General features: G+C 48.0%; 1 protein-coding gene across 3 annotated transcripts in view; it reads right to left on the reverse strand.

The window, feature by feature from the left end:
- gulp1a (GULP PTB domain containing engulfment adaptor 1a) overlaps window positions 1-8,295 on the reverse strand; it is a 63,391-nt gene extending 55,096 nt beyond the window's left edge. The window contains exon 1 of one of the 3 annotated variants that reach the window (XM_086219649.1): window positions 8,112-8,295. In XM_086219649.1, coding sequence (XP_086075775.1) covers window positions 8,112-8,205 — 94 coding nt within the window. In that variant the 5' untranslated portion in view covers window positions 8,206-8,295. The remainder of the gene's footprint in view (window positions 1-8,111) is intronic. The other 2 variants (XM_086219651.1, XM_086219650.1) reach the window with 2 other exon arrangements.
- Between the last annotated feature and the right edge of the window lie 3,625 nt (window positions 8,296-11,920).

Genomic DNA, 11,920 nt, shown 5'->3' on the forward strand with positions numbered 1-11,920 from the left:
GCGGGAGCTGCATTTGTTCCTGGTGACAATTTGTGCTCCCAGAGACCTCCGTGTCTGCCGCTGTCCTATTAAAAGTCTGGAGTGAAGGTAACCGGAGAACTTCAGCAGTTGGCAAAATCAAAGAACTGCTAACCTGAATACCAAGGACTCAAAGACATGAATTCAAACACACATGAGGCGTTATGTAACTTGATGAAAAACATACACGTAGTTCGCATCAGCCTCTTATCCTTTCCGTCACGACACAAAGCGCGCAACCCAACGGCGAAACACCGCTGTGGCGTCGGGCAACACTGACAGCTTTTAGTTGATGCCAACGTCCAGGTTACCTAAAAAATGAGACCACAGCAACGTGTTTAGCATCCTGACCAGTAAAACTAGAGTAAAAATGACCAACTTGTATACATAAACACCAGCAGAGACAGCGATGTCATGTTCTCACTCCCAAACATCAGTATCTGCTTCAGAAATCCAGAGGTGCAGAGGTAACGATTGCTGAGTGTGAGGCGAGGACAGCCGATAACTCAGCTGTGATTTGACTTTCTAATTCCTCCTGGAGGATGATCTGAACCGCCATGGCGGGCGGCCACCGAGCTTCTAAGCAGCCTGGCTCGCATCAGCAATCTCGGAGGAGTCACCCTCCAGGTCTGTATCTCAGCTTCTGCACAAAGAGCAAACGCAGACGACTGTTAGTGCAGCAATTACACACTAGATTTCCTCACCCGCCTCATTTTTGGACGCGCTGCCAGTCGAGCTTTCCATGCAGCCACCAACCGAGCCAGTCAGCTGGATAAAGCCAAAAAAGCAACTGACAGAGGTGGAAAACAATTTCTGCTTAAATCCACTCAGTAAATAACTATGTTGTTTTCGAAAGTGCTGTATGCTGCCAATAAATCCAAATACAAATGTCCAACACCCTGGTACTCAGACTAAAACTGAGGCACAGTTGAGGTACCAGCTCTGATGGGCCGCATGGAAACAGTGCACGTTCGGTTTGATTTTCTTCTGCTGTTCTTGAAACCCTTTTTGAACCCTGAATGATTCGTTTTCCTGCAGTTTTTGGATTTTATTGATCAGTTTAGTGTCGCCTATCGTCACAGAACACACCCCTGACTGGCCACCAAAATCATGAGTACACCCCCCCCCCCCCCCATCACCTCTTTAGCCTTCTGCCACCTGGAAAGAAGCTCCAGAACATCCGTGCAAAATCACACAGGCGGTGCAATATCTTCCTCCCTGCAGCTACCAGAACTCTAAACACTCCAAATGCTGACATCCACACACCACAGGATGGTACATACACACGTCCGACTGGTGGCGCGTGCCACAAACTCATCCTAAATACAAGCTCCCCTGCTCCTCTTATACAGTGCTGCTCTTCTATTTGAGTCTATCTTTCGGTGCGGCGTTGCCGCTGATCCGTGGATGACGAAGTTCTGCTTCCTCGTGCACCAAGCGTGTGCCATGGAAGCGACAGTAAGGCCGATTCTGGTTCTGACAGTGGACGTGTTTATGTTGCCAGCTGGATCCAGGATGTGTTCATTGGGACACAACAGTCCCTCACACTGGGCCTTCTTGCAAATCTGGTCTTACACATTTTTTTGAGCCCTCAATTTAGTCTTACGGACAGGAAACGGACAGTAATCACTTGCCCTGACGATGTGTACTTTAAGCACTTGCAAACCCATGTGACTGACCCAACAAGCCCTCCAGCCCCTACTGATGTGAGTCAACCCATTGATACGACACGTTTTTAGAGCGAGGTTGTCAGGTCTAGGCTCAAAATCACTCAGTCAGGGTGAGGAAAAGGTCAAAGTTCAGGTTCAAACCATTTAATCACCTATCCATCATTTCATCAACTCCTCCCTCCACCTCCGTGTACGGATGTCTGTCAGTGGTTCCTGTCATGCGGCATCCTACTTTCATTACTACAGCAAACTTGATGGCCATTTCACTGGTCCACTGATGGACGTTAGCAAGCATGACCAACGTTGGGTTGTTACCACAGATGAGCCACACCTTTTCCTTCCAGATTCTGACATATTCCCACATTAGTGAGGTCGGTACTGATCCAATATCCCACCTACGCGTAGCAGTTGGGAGTTCATTAGCAAACGGTGTTCTACTTTTTTTTAATGGCCATTTGCAAGCTGTTATGCACTAATGGCAGAAAGTAAAATTTAACTTTGTGCAGAAACAAGGAGTGTACATGGATACGATGTTGTCACAGTCGGATGTCGGATGACAAACAATCATGGGGGAAAGTGATTTTAGCGCCAGAGAGTACATGTCAACGTGATTAAGAGGGCTTACACTGTCGTAACCTTGGAGCCCAACAACAGCGACGGAGCGCTGGAATCCTGAGTGTGTTTGCACAGGAGGCATCGTAATGAAGCCAAATAAATCTAATTAGTTTTAATGTGAGTGATATTTATGAAGGAAGCTTCCAGGCTGATGGTGTGGAAGAAAATAAATAATGTACTTGAGAGTATTTATACTAGACTGCAGCCTTGGCAAAATGTAAATGACACATAAAAAGCCATTCGAGCCTGCAAGGATAAGATATGCTCTCAGCTCAGGGGATGACCAGAAAAAACTTGCCTTCTAACTTAAGTATTAAACAATACCAATAAAAGCCACATAACTCCTTCCAATTCATTACCAGGAGGAGGATAAGGCTGCAGTGTCACGCCCGCAGGCCTTGAAATTAATGCTACGTATCAGGGTATAAAGGAGCTCTAAAAGGGGTCTGTGTCTCGCCCACTCTGTGATGCGTTCTTGAATAACCTGGGTCGTCCGAGACACGGTTATGCCAAATTATTCCTTTTGAGTTGTCGGGTGATGAGGACACGAGTAATAAAGCCTCAGCCAAATTGAAGCACTTATGAAAGTAGTGTTAGTCTGTCTTTTTGACCGATTTGCTGCAAATCTCATTTGTCAACTCTGTAACACGGCGCTGAATCTGCGAGGGAATAATGAAATGCAAATATCTGGTGGCGTTATCGACCCGGAGCGAGGGAAGCAGGGCAGCACGCAGGGGGCTCAAGCCTCACATCTACAATGTGGTCACAGTGTGACTGACAACCAGACTACAACTCTTCTCTGAAACAGATCGCATTCAACATTCCCACTTCACATTTCCAGCTTATCACCTGATCAGAGCATGAAAGAGAATATAGCGAACAGATTAACCAGCACGGAGGTGGAATGAGTCCTGCAATCTCACCGTGGTCCTCCAGTTCTTGGTCTAGATTAAAGCTAAAAAGCAAAATACACATCGGATAGCTTACAAAATGGTTTCTGACATTTCCCTTCAGCAAATTCTTGTTAATCTTCAGCTGACATACAATATCCCACAACCCACCTGTGATGAGCTCGAGCTGCGTGATAATATCAGCCGTGCCCTGGCGTCCATGCGGCGCGCTACATTTCATGAGAAAAGCAGCAGGTGGTGTTCAGTTTGCATTACAGCTCAAACACAGCAGCAACAGACCAGTCTGAACCAGTCAGATGAAGGTGAGGACAGAAAGATGCGGTGGAACTCAGTCAACAGCAGCTCATGGCACTGAAACCACGAGAGCTGAAGGTAGTTTACCAGACCACGTTTCTGCACAACTCGCACCAGGACAGGAAACACACGGTTGTGACACTTACAGGGATGAACGATTGCCCGGTCAGGGACTGAAATCAGCGGGTTTCCTGCGTGACCTGTCAGAGTCGTGTGTTTCCAAATCCTAACCTGTCACTTGCCACGGGCGCTGTCTTTGCCGGGATTAGCGCCGAGTCCATTTTTGACAGACGGCGCGTCAATCCGCTCGGACCAATTAGAGCGGGAAAACAGAAAATGACATCCTGGTGTTCCGACACCTTGTTAAATCGCCAAAGAAAAGGAGACTCAACGGAAGCGATGCAAAATGCAAAAAAAATGTGCGGTGAAACAACCCAGAACGACTTCAGGCGTGTTGTCCACATGGGCTCTGGTACGGCCGGGCTGGTCAGAGCCAGTTCTGATCTCCTGCTTTGCATACACTACCTTCGCTACTTATCTCAACCTCTGATTTCATTTCATGAGCAAAAACCTCAGAAAAACTCCAGTGTGAGGGAGAGCGGTATATTTTTAAGCTGTCTGTTTATTCATCATTGGCAACTTGGCTGGTGCATCTGCCTACTTTCAAATGACATTACTTTTTAATTCAACTTCCACTGTCTTGCATCTCCACTCTGTGGGAGTCTCCTCTGTTTTGTTTTGTTTTTCTTTATTTTTTTGTTAATATTTTTAAGGAAAGTTATGGCAAAGTGAGAAATCATTCCTATCTTCATCTCCATAACGGCATGGCTCGGTCACGAGTCAAATAAACTGCCTCGGGGAACTTGATTGCGCACAGACCTGCAAGGGGAACAAATTTACTCCTCAAGTGCGAATCACGCTGTGAATGTGAATTTTAATTTTTTTTCCGTCCACTAACAGACAATAGCAACATCGATTTCCACAGATAATTAAGGTTCATCCCCTGTGAATATGGATGGAGGCTCGCCGCCATGCTAGGGAGGGATGCAGGGCGCCAAACCTGAAAACTGATTTAGGATTCAGTCCACGTGTCTGCTGTGGCCATTTATAGATGCAATCACGATCAAATTTTGATAGCTATGAGCACTAATTGTAAGAAACCATGTTTCTCATCCATTAGCCTATCTCTTACAAAGGCAGGCCCGCATTCATCAGGAAATTACACTCCAGAAACTTCAATTAATCAAGACGTACAACCTTATCAAGGCAACCTTATGACGAGCAGTCCTCGTGTGGGTCTAACTGTGACCGACCGACGCTTCACTGGTGCAAAAACGTCCAGGGTTTCCTCCAGGTGCTGCGGCGGCAGAGGAGCCGGAGTTCACCGCCAAATGAACGATGGGATTTCATTTTACATAAAATGCCAAACTAGAAATGGCGAATTCTGGCTGTACGCCTCCGTGATGTGCACCAGTCACCCCCATCTTGACCTCTGAAGCACCCGAATCCTTCTAGTTCATTCTGGGGTCCCAAAAGATGTCGGTGCTAAATATCAAGCGCCTCCTCCCTGATAAAGTTTCCTGGGCCACAATGAAGAGAACAACACCGACGTGAGAGGACAAAAATCTTGACTTTTGGCTGCCAGCACCTCTTAGTTCATCCTTGAGTCCAAGTGGACGTTTGGGGCAATTATTAATAATTATTTAGGAGAAGGGGACAGTCATAGGAACCACCCAGAACTAAAAAGAATGCCCCAGAGCTGCAGGCGGCAAGGAGTCACAAACAAACTGATGGGCTCTTCCCTGTAGACGATGTTGTGTATGCACTGACAGCTTGAGAGGCAGACACGCCAGCACGGAGACCCACGGGCACCAGCATCAGGCCCAGTGCGCAGCACCGTCCGCCAACCGAAGCCTGACAGCACCGTAAACGCGGCCTCCTATCACGGCAGGGGTCAGACTCACCACCACAAGATAACACTGAACAAACAAATCTTATTCTGGTGGGATCTGAACAGCAGCACGACATACGGCAGCCACGCGGGACAAGAAATATCAATTACCTTGAATTAGTGGAGTCACTGGTGTGGATTTAACCTCTAAACAGGTTTTTATTCTGGCATCGATGTGATGACAATGAGAGGGGGGAGGCAGGCTTAAGCAGCCCTGTAATCTTCATGTTCAACCCTCCAGAGTTAACAGCCGCAACAGCGATAGTGGATTAAAAGCGCTTTGATGTTTCAGGCTGTGCACGCGGCTGAAGTCGCTGCAGCGATCTGGCGGCGGCGCACAGCTAAAGATGGAGAGATGAACTTGTTGTGGGAGCTGTTGGTGACAGTGAGGAATGAGAACACGGACCCGAGCTAATGATGGCATCAGTCACCGTGAGATCTGGCAGAGATAGACGGAGCCTCTGCTGAACCGTCCGCAATAAGGCAGCGACCCTGTCAACACCGCAGCAGCCGACGTGCAGAGCTCTCAGATGTCACACACCACTACGCCATCACAACGTCCCTGACACCTGGCCAGATCTGGTCTACACAAGTGGGAAGGCACTCAGGACTCACTGAGATCAGGTGGTGTGGACTACCTTCTCAGAGCAGCCTGAGGAACCTGATGAACTGGACCTGTTAAACCCACAGTTGTGTTAGGGGATTAGGATTACACGACAATAGATTCAGACGGGAAGACTTCATAGTCTTATTTTAATTTTAAATTTTAATGACATGACGATATTATTATATATCCCTGAAAGTAAGAGATAATAATCCAGTCAGATCATCCCCCAAAAAAATGTGGCATTTCTTTAAATAGCAAAGTGTGAGTAGCCATAATATGTGGTAAAAAAAATACACAGTATTTGTTTTGTTTCACACTTTTTTAGTGATGTTTATTTCCTTTTCCCCTCATCTGATGTTTGCCTTGAAAAAACGTGGAAAAAAATGAAGTTTCGCCAATGCGTTTTGATGGACCACGTCCAATGTGCTAACGGGCTAGCACACTGTACGTGGTCTACCTGAACGTGCTAGCCCGTTAGCTTGTTTTGGCTAACGAGTTAGGAGGGAGCTGAAGTTACCTGCAGCCAACATTCTAACATAGGACTTCTAACATCTGGCTAATTAGCGGACATTTCCTTTGTTGCTCCGTGTATGACACCAAACTACAGATGCTGGACGTCTCATTAGCGTCAGTCGCCGCTGGCTACTGTTATACCAGCACTGCAGACACAACAGCCAAATCCTGAAGAGGTGATGTACTGCAGGCTCTTCATCGTGTACATTCCTCCGCCTCCAGCATGAGCTGAACCCACACCTCCATGAATATATCACGAATCAGCAACGTTGGACGGACCGTGACCGATAGGATGACGCCAGCCGAGGGATTTCTAAAGGAAATAAACTCAATCTAATCTGAGTATTGAGCAGTTTCATTGTTAGCTCCTAGAAATATGAAGTCACAAAAGTCTCTTTACAGTCACGTTCAACTTTAGTCGCTCTTAATGATAGAAAAAAAAGACAAATGAAGAAAAGCCTTTCCTTTTTCAAGTCGAGCTGATAAAAACAAGTGGGAGATACAACAAAATCTGAGGGAGGGAGGTGGCAGACGTTCATTACTCACATATTTGGAAGAGACATTGGAAATTAAGCGTGTGATGTGTGTGACGAACACTGGCGTCAACCGATCAGGCCCATTTCAACTCTAAAGTAACAGGGACGAAAACGCAGAACCCCCCCCCCCCCCCCCCCCCCCCCAGGACACAATGCCAGCACCTCTGGGGACCAGCTAGGGGGCACTAGCCTTAAACACTCTGATCCACGCAGCAGGTCGCCGTCTGCAGCTTCTACCTCCTCTGCTGTCAGTACCACAAGCTAAATATTGCACTACCCTACAGACTGACTTCAAACCGCAGATGCCACTGGCCTGATGATTATTAACCGTCATCAAAAGCTACGAATGTCCGTTCTTCGATGAAACCCAACCCTGTTTGTTAACTGAAGTCGGTAAACCACCCGGGTCACGGTGCGATTCTGCTGCATATATCGCGATACTGATGCAGCGCGTTAACGGACACATGGGGATAGCCCCCGCGCGGTGTGAACGCACGGCCCCGCGCTGCTCCCGGTACATTGCCGGTTCGAATATACCGTCTAACATCAGGTAAGAGACTTGTTGCAGTAATAAAATATCTTGAGGCAACGACCGGCGCCGGTGGAGGAGGAATAAAGCCCGGATCCGCTCACTCCTCACTGGAGAGGCTCCCTCCAGCACCGGACCTCCCTCCATGTCAAACATTTTCACCAGGATGAGAGTCACAACTTCGCCTTCCCCGCGGTCCGTCCACCTTGCACGGACTTGCGCAACAAAGTTTGCCCGTTAGATCCGGAGAGCTGCACATGATTCGCGCAACAACTGGCGCAGTTCTCTGGAGTACACGAAAGCTTCTTTTTTTTTTTTTTAAACCTGCTGCAACAACTTGAGTTGTCAGGCGACATGTCAGCCGAACCCCCCCACACACACACAAGAAAGATTGTTGCCTGCAGCCGGGGAACTCGACCGATACCGGGCGGAGCAGCAGGGAGGAAACCTCGTTGGTTGTTACTCACCCAGGCGTGGAGGGGTCCGAGTAGTCCCGCTGGAGAGACCCAAAAACAAGCCCCGCGTCCTCTGCGCTCCCCGGTCCGAGAGAGCTCCACACATCCAGCCGCCGTGTCACTCCCTCTCCTCCTCCTCCTCCTCCTCCTCTTCCTCGGCTCGCCTCCACAGCTGCTCAGTACGTCTGCTGACGTCACCAGGCACCCCGACTCAACCGGCAAAGCTCTTTGGTCGCTACTTGAATAATACATGGAAGGAGGGGGAGGAGGGGGCAGCACCGCGCTAAGAGGCTGTTGACAATAGACGTGGATGTTTCTGTGTTGGGTACTTTGGCGGTGACATCATGTGACATAATAAGTTAAACATAGTAACTCAGAACAATAGTTTGATGTCTTTCCATCTGGTGTAAAGGACTACAACACCGACAGGAGCATCTAAGATGGCGCTGTAGACGCAGAAACGCGCACTCACACACGAGGAAGATTACTTTGCCACAGGCTGCATGTCACATTATGACAGGAGAGATTAGGGTCGCTAATAAGGCTGTCACATCACATTCACTTGAGTTTGGGTTGGTTTTCTGCTATACTAGCTCCGGGCTAAGCCCCTTAGAATCATTATAATGAATTATTAATGAACCAGCTGATAATGAATAAAATCAGCTGTAATATTTAAGAAGCTGGAAGCTGGTCGCAGAACAATTAAATCATGCTGAGAGCAGAAGAAAGCGCCCATTCAGGGGGGAATTATGTTTGGAGAAGGAACACAAGGATGTGTGTCAAGCAAGTGGACCATTACGCCTGGAAGATACAAATTATGATTTGTGTCCGAGGCTCAGTGGATGTTTGCGTCAACTCAGATAAACTCCCTCAAGGTGTTCCTCAGATGTGATGCAGGTGACCTTTGACCTCTGAACTCTTCCCAGTTTGTTCTTGAGTTCCCCTCCAGGCGCCCCTCAGACGGCACGCCAAAAAAAAAGGAGGGGAAAAAAAGGGACAGATGGACAATCCAAAAACACCACACCTCATAAATTAAGTATATCATGCGTCTTCAGGGGAAGTCCAGCTAGTTGGCTATCAATGAAGATCATGGTTGTCCAAAAATGGCCATTCGCTGCCATGTTGTTACGCCACTAGCAAACACAAGTTGGTCCGCCACATAAACTAAGTGTTATTTTGAGTACACTAGCAGTGGTTCTGTCTGTTTGAAGAAAGATTAGCCAGAAGTGCTTTGCTGTCGTATCTTGATGGCGCTAATTAACGCTAGCTGTTAGCCAGCCAGGGCTGTTATCAGGCCAGGCCGGAGATAAGACTGTTGTCGCTACAAGTCGGCACACAGCTGAAGTCGGTTTGTCGCTCGGCGGCTGTTAATACATTCAAAACACGTCCGGCCTCACAACTACATCCAAATATAGGTCACTCCGCCATCCCTAATGATACAAAGATTACACAGTCGAGCCTTGTTAAAAGCATTTACAAGAAATTAAGTGTGTTTGATGGGCGAGCCAGTCTGGCTGAGATATTTCATCCAGGACAACACAGGCTGGTCTCAGAGGAGCTGGCAGATGACTCTCCCTCATCTCCAGTTTTCTAAAAATGAATCAATATCACAGGAGAATCACCTCCGGTACTGTCAGCATATTTGCAGCCTCCCCCTCTCTGGCCAACTTCGCAGACTCTTTTGATGACATTGCAGATTGAGCAGAGTGTGCGTGCCCTCCCCCGGCTCCCCCGTTCCAGGTCCAGGACGCCATTGTTTTGCACAATGATGGATTAAACTGTCCCGGAAGATAAATAGTATGAATAACCTGCTTTCTGTTTTACGGATAGTCTTCCCAATTAGCATTCCTATCCTGCGTACATCTGTAAAAGTTGAAATTAGACGCCTTTCTTTCAGGTGCGCAGCTTGGGAAGCGTTTTGAACCGGATTATTCAGCTGTTTTGCATGTGTTGCTGTGACCTTGCCTGGTGTCTAAAACATTTTGGTGGAAAACGTGTCACTGTGCATGACTGCCACTTGCCAGTAATGTGGAGCCCCCCTGCTACAAGCCCCACGCCGCCCTTGGATATTTGTTCCTCTGCCAGCTCCGACTGGCGAGAGTCAGGCTCGTTTCAAAGCCTGCACTCGCGAAAAATATGTATAAATCGACGCCCCCAAACGTGACCCTGGACTCCGACCATCTATTATCATTATCATGATGACGATGATTACATATAAAAGCCAATAGGCTCCATTCAACACCCGCCGAGTCAATACAGCACCAAACAATCCAGTTTCAGTGAATGAAGTCGTTGTTAAAAGTTTTTTTAGAGGCGGTTTATCAGTGATTTGTGGTCCGAAGGGTTTGCGAAGGAGTCTGCTGCCATGCTGGGCTTCACCCTGAGCTTGAAGCATGAAAGGAGGAGCCGGAGGCTGGCGGGACTCCCACGGAAGAGCTTTTTATTGTATAGAATAACATTGACTAGCAGTTAAAAACTCCTATTATCTAAAGTTGGTAGTCAAATAAGGGGGAATATTAAAAGGACAGAAATGAGGTGTTTTTATTGCACTCTAAGCACTTAGACGTCTCAAAACACAATGAAGCGACTTTACCTCTAAGCCCCGCCCCTTTACCTAGTGTGGCACCCCCTGATTGGGAGTCCATGCCCCGCCCCCTTTATCTACTGCAGTGCTCCTCGGAGAGGCAGGCCCCGCCCCCCCAGTGGTCCTTATTGCAGGCTCCTTGCCCCGCCCCTTTATCATTCTCACTGTGGAGATAATCGTCGTCTGCAGCTGCAGAAATCTGTGTGTGTATCTGTGTGTGTATGTGTGTGTCTGTGTGTGTATGTGTGTGTCTGCTCTTCCTATCTGCGAGCCATCCAATCACAAACGCCACCTCCAGACAGAGACAACATCAAAGCCATCCAGAATCCTGACTGTCTCAGACCCATCAGACAGCCCCCCCCCCCCTAAATCCCAGACTTCAAACTCACCAGTGCACCCCCCCGGAGGCACCAACACACACACACCAGGACTGATGTGGACTGGATGAGCGGTTATTGAGATAACCAAGGGAAAGTGAGACAGACAGACATTTCCTGCCTTTATAGATTAAACACTTTCTATGCATGAGGCAGACGGAGCCACGCCGGCCGAGGGCCTCATCTCATCCACACCGTGCCAGGTTACTTCTACGCATTGAAGGCAGGTAGCAGGAAGATGTGGTGACAGGAAAACCTCTGCTGCTGATTTACATGCTAAAGCCACAGTACAAACAGCGTCCTCCTCCCTCTGCTTAGATCCGCCTCTATTCATCATCTCACTGCTTCGCTCCGCACAAGAAAATGCATTTTTCCAGGGAGCTTTCTGCATCAGGGACGATGCCTCCGCCGCACAAGCCGAGATGAAACCTGCCACTAGATTGTTTTGACATGTTTTAGTTCAGAGTCGGCATCACAGCCACGCTACAGCACAAATATCCTCGCTTTACACAAACAGAAGAAAATCATTCTGTAACACTCAACTCTCTGTCTGAAAAAAGAAAATCATGAAACACGACAAAAGTTCTATCTGGTGACACAAGACCTCTCCACGTGTCCGTCATTTATACCCCTCACCGGCGCAGCCCGAAGGAGAGAGCGCCATGGCGGTGATTCAAGGTGCACCGGCGGTAGACTGTCATGCTGCAGCGCCATAACAGAGTTGAACTGGGGGGGGGGGCTGAAACTCCCAGTGGAGTTGGGAATCACAGAGTTACCCATAATACAATGCAGTTAGAGTACTTCAGTCATGAAAAGCAGGAATGATGTACTTATACGCTGTTGTGCAATTGATCGGAACT

Source organism: Aulostomus chinensis, chromosome 12 (assembly GCF_037954235.1).
Source record: "Aulostomus chinensis isolate RoL2024-O1b breed Wild chromosome 12, RoL_Achi_v1.0, whole genome shotgun sequence".
Lineage (NCBI taxonomy): Eukaryota > Metazoa > Chordata > Actinopteri > Syngnathiformes > Aulostomidae > Aulostomus > Aulostomus chinensis.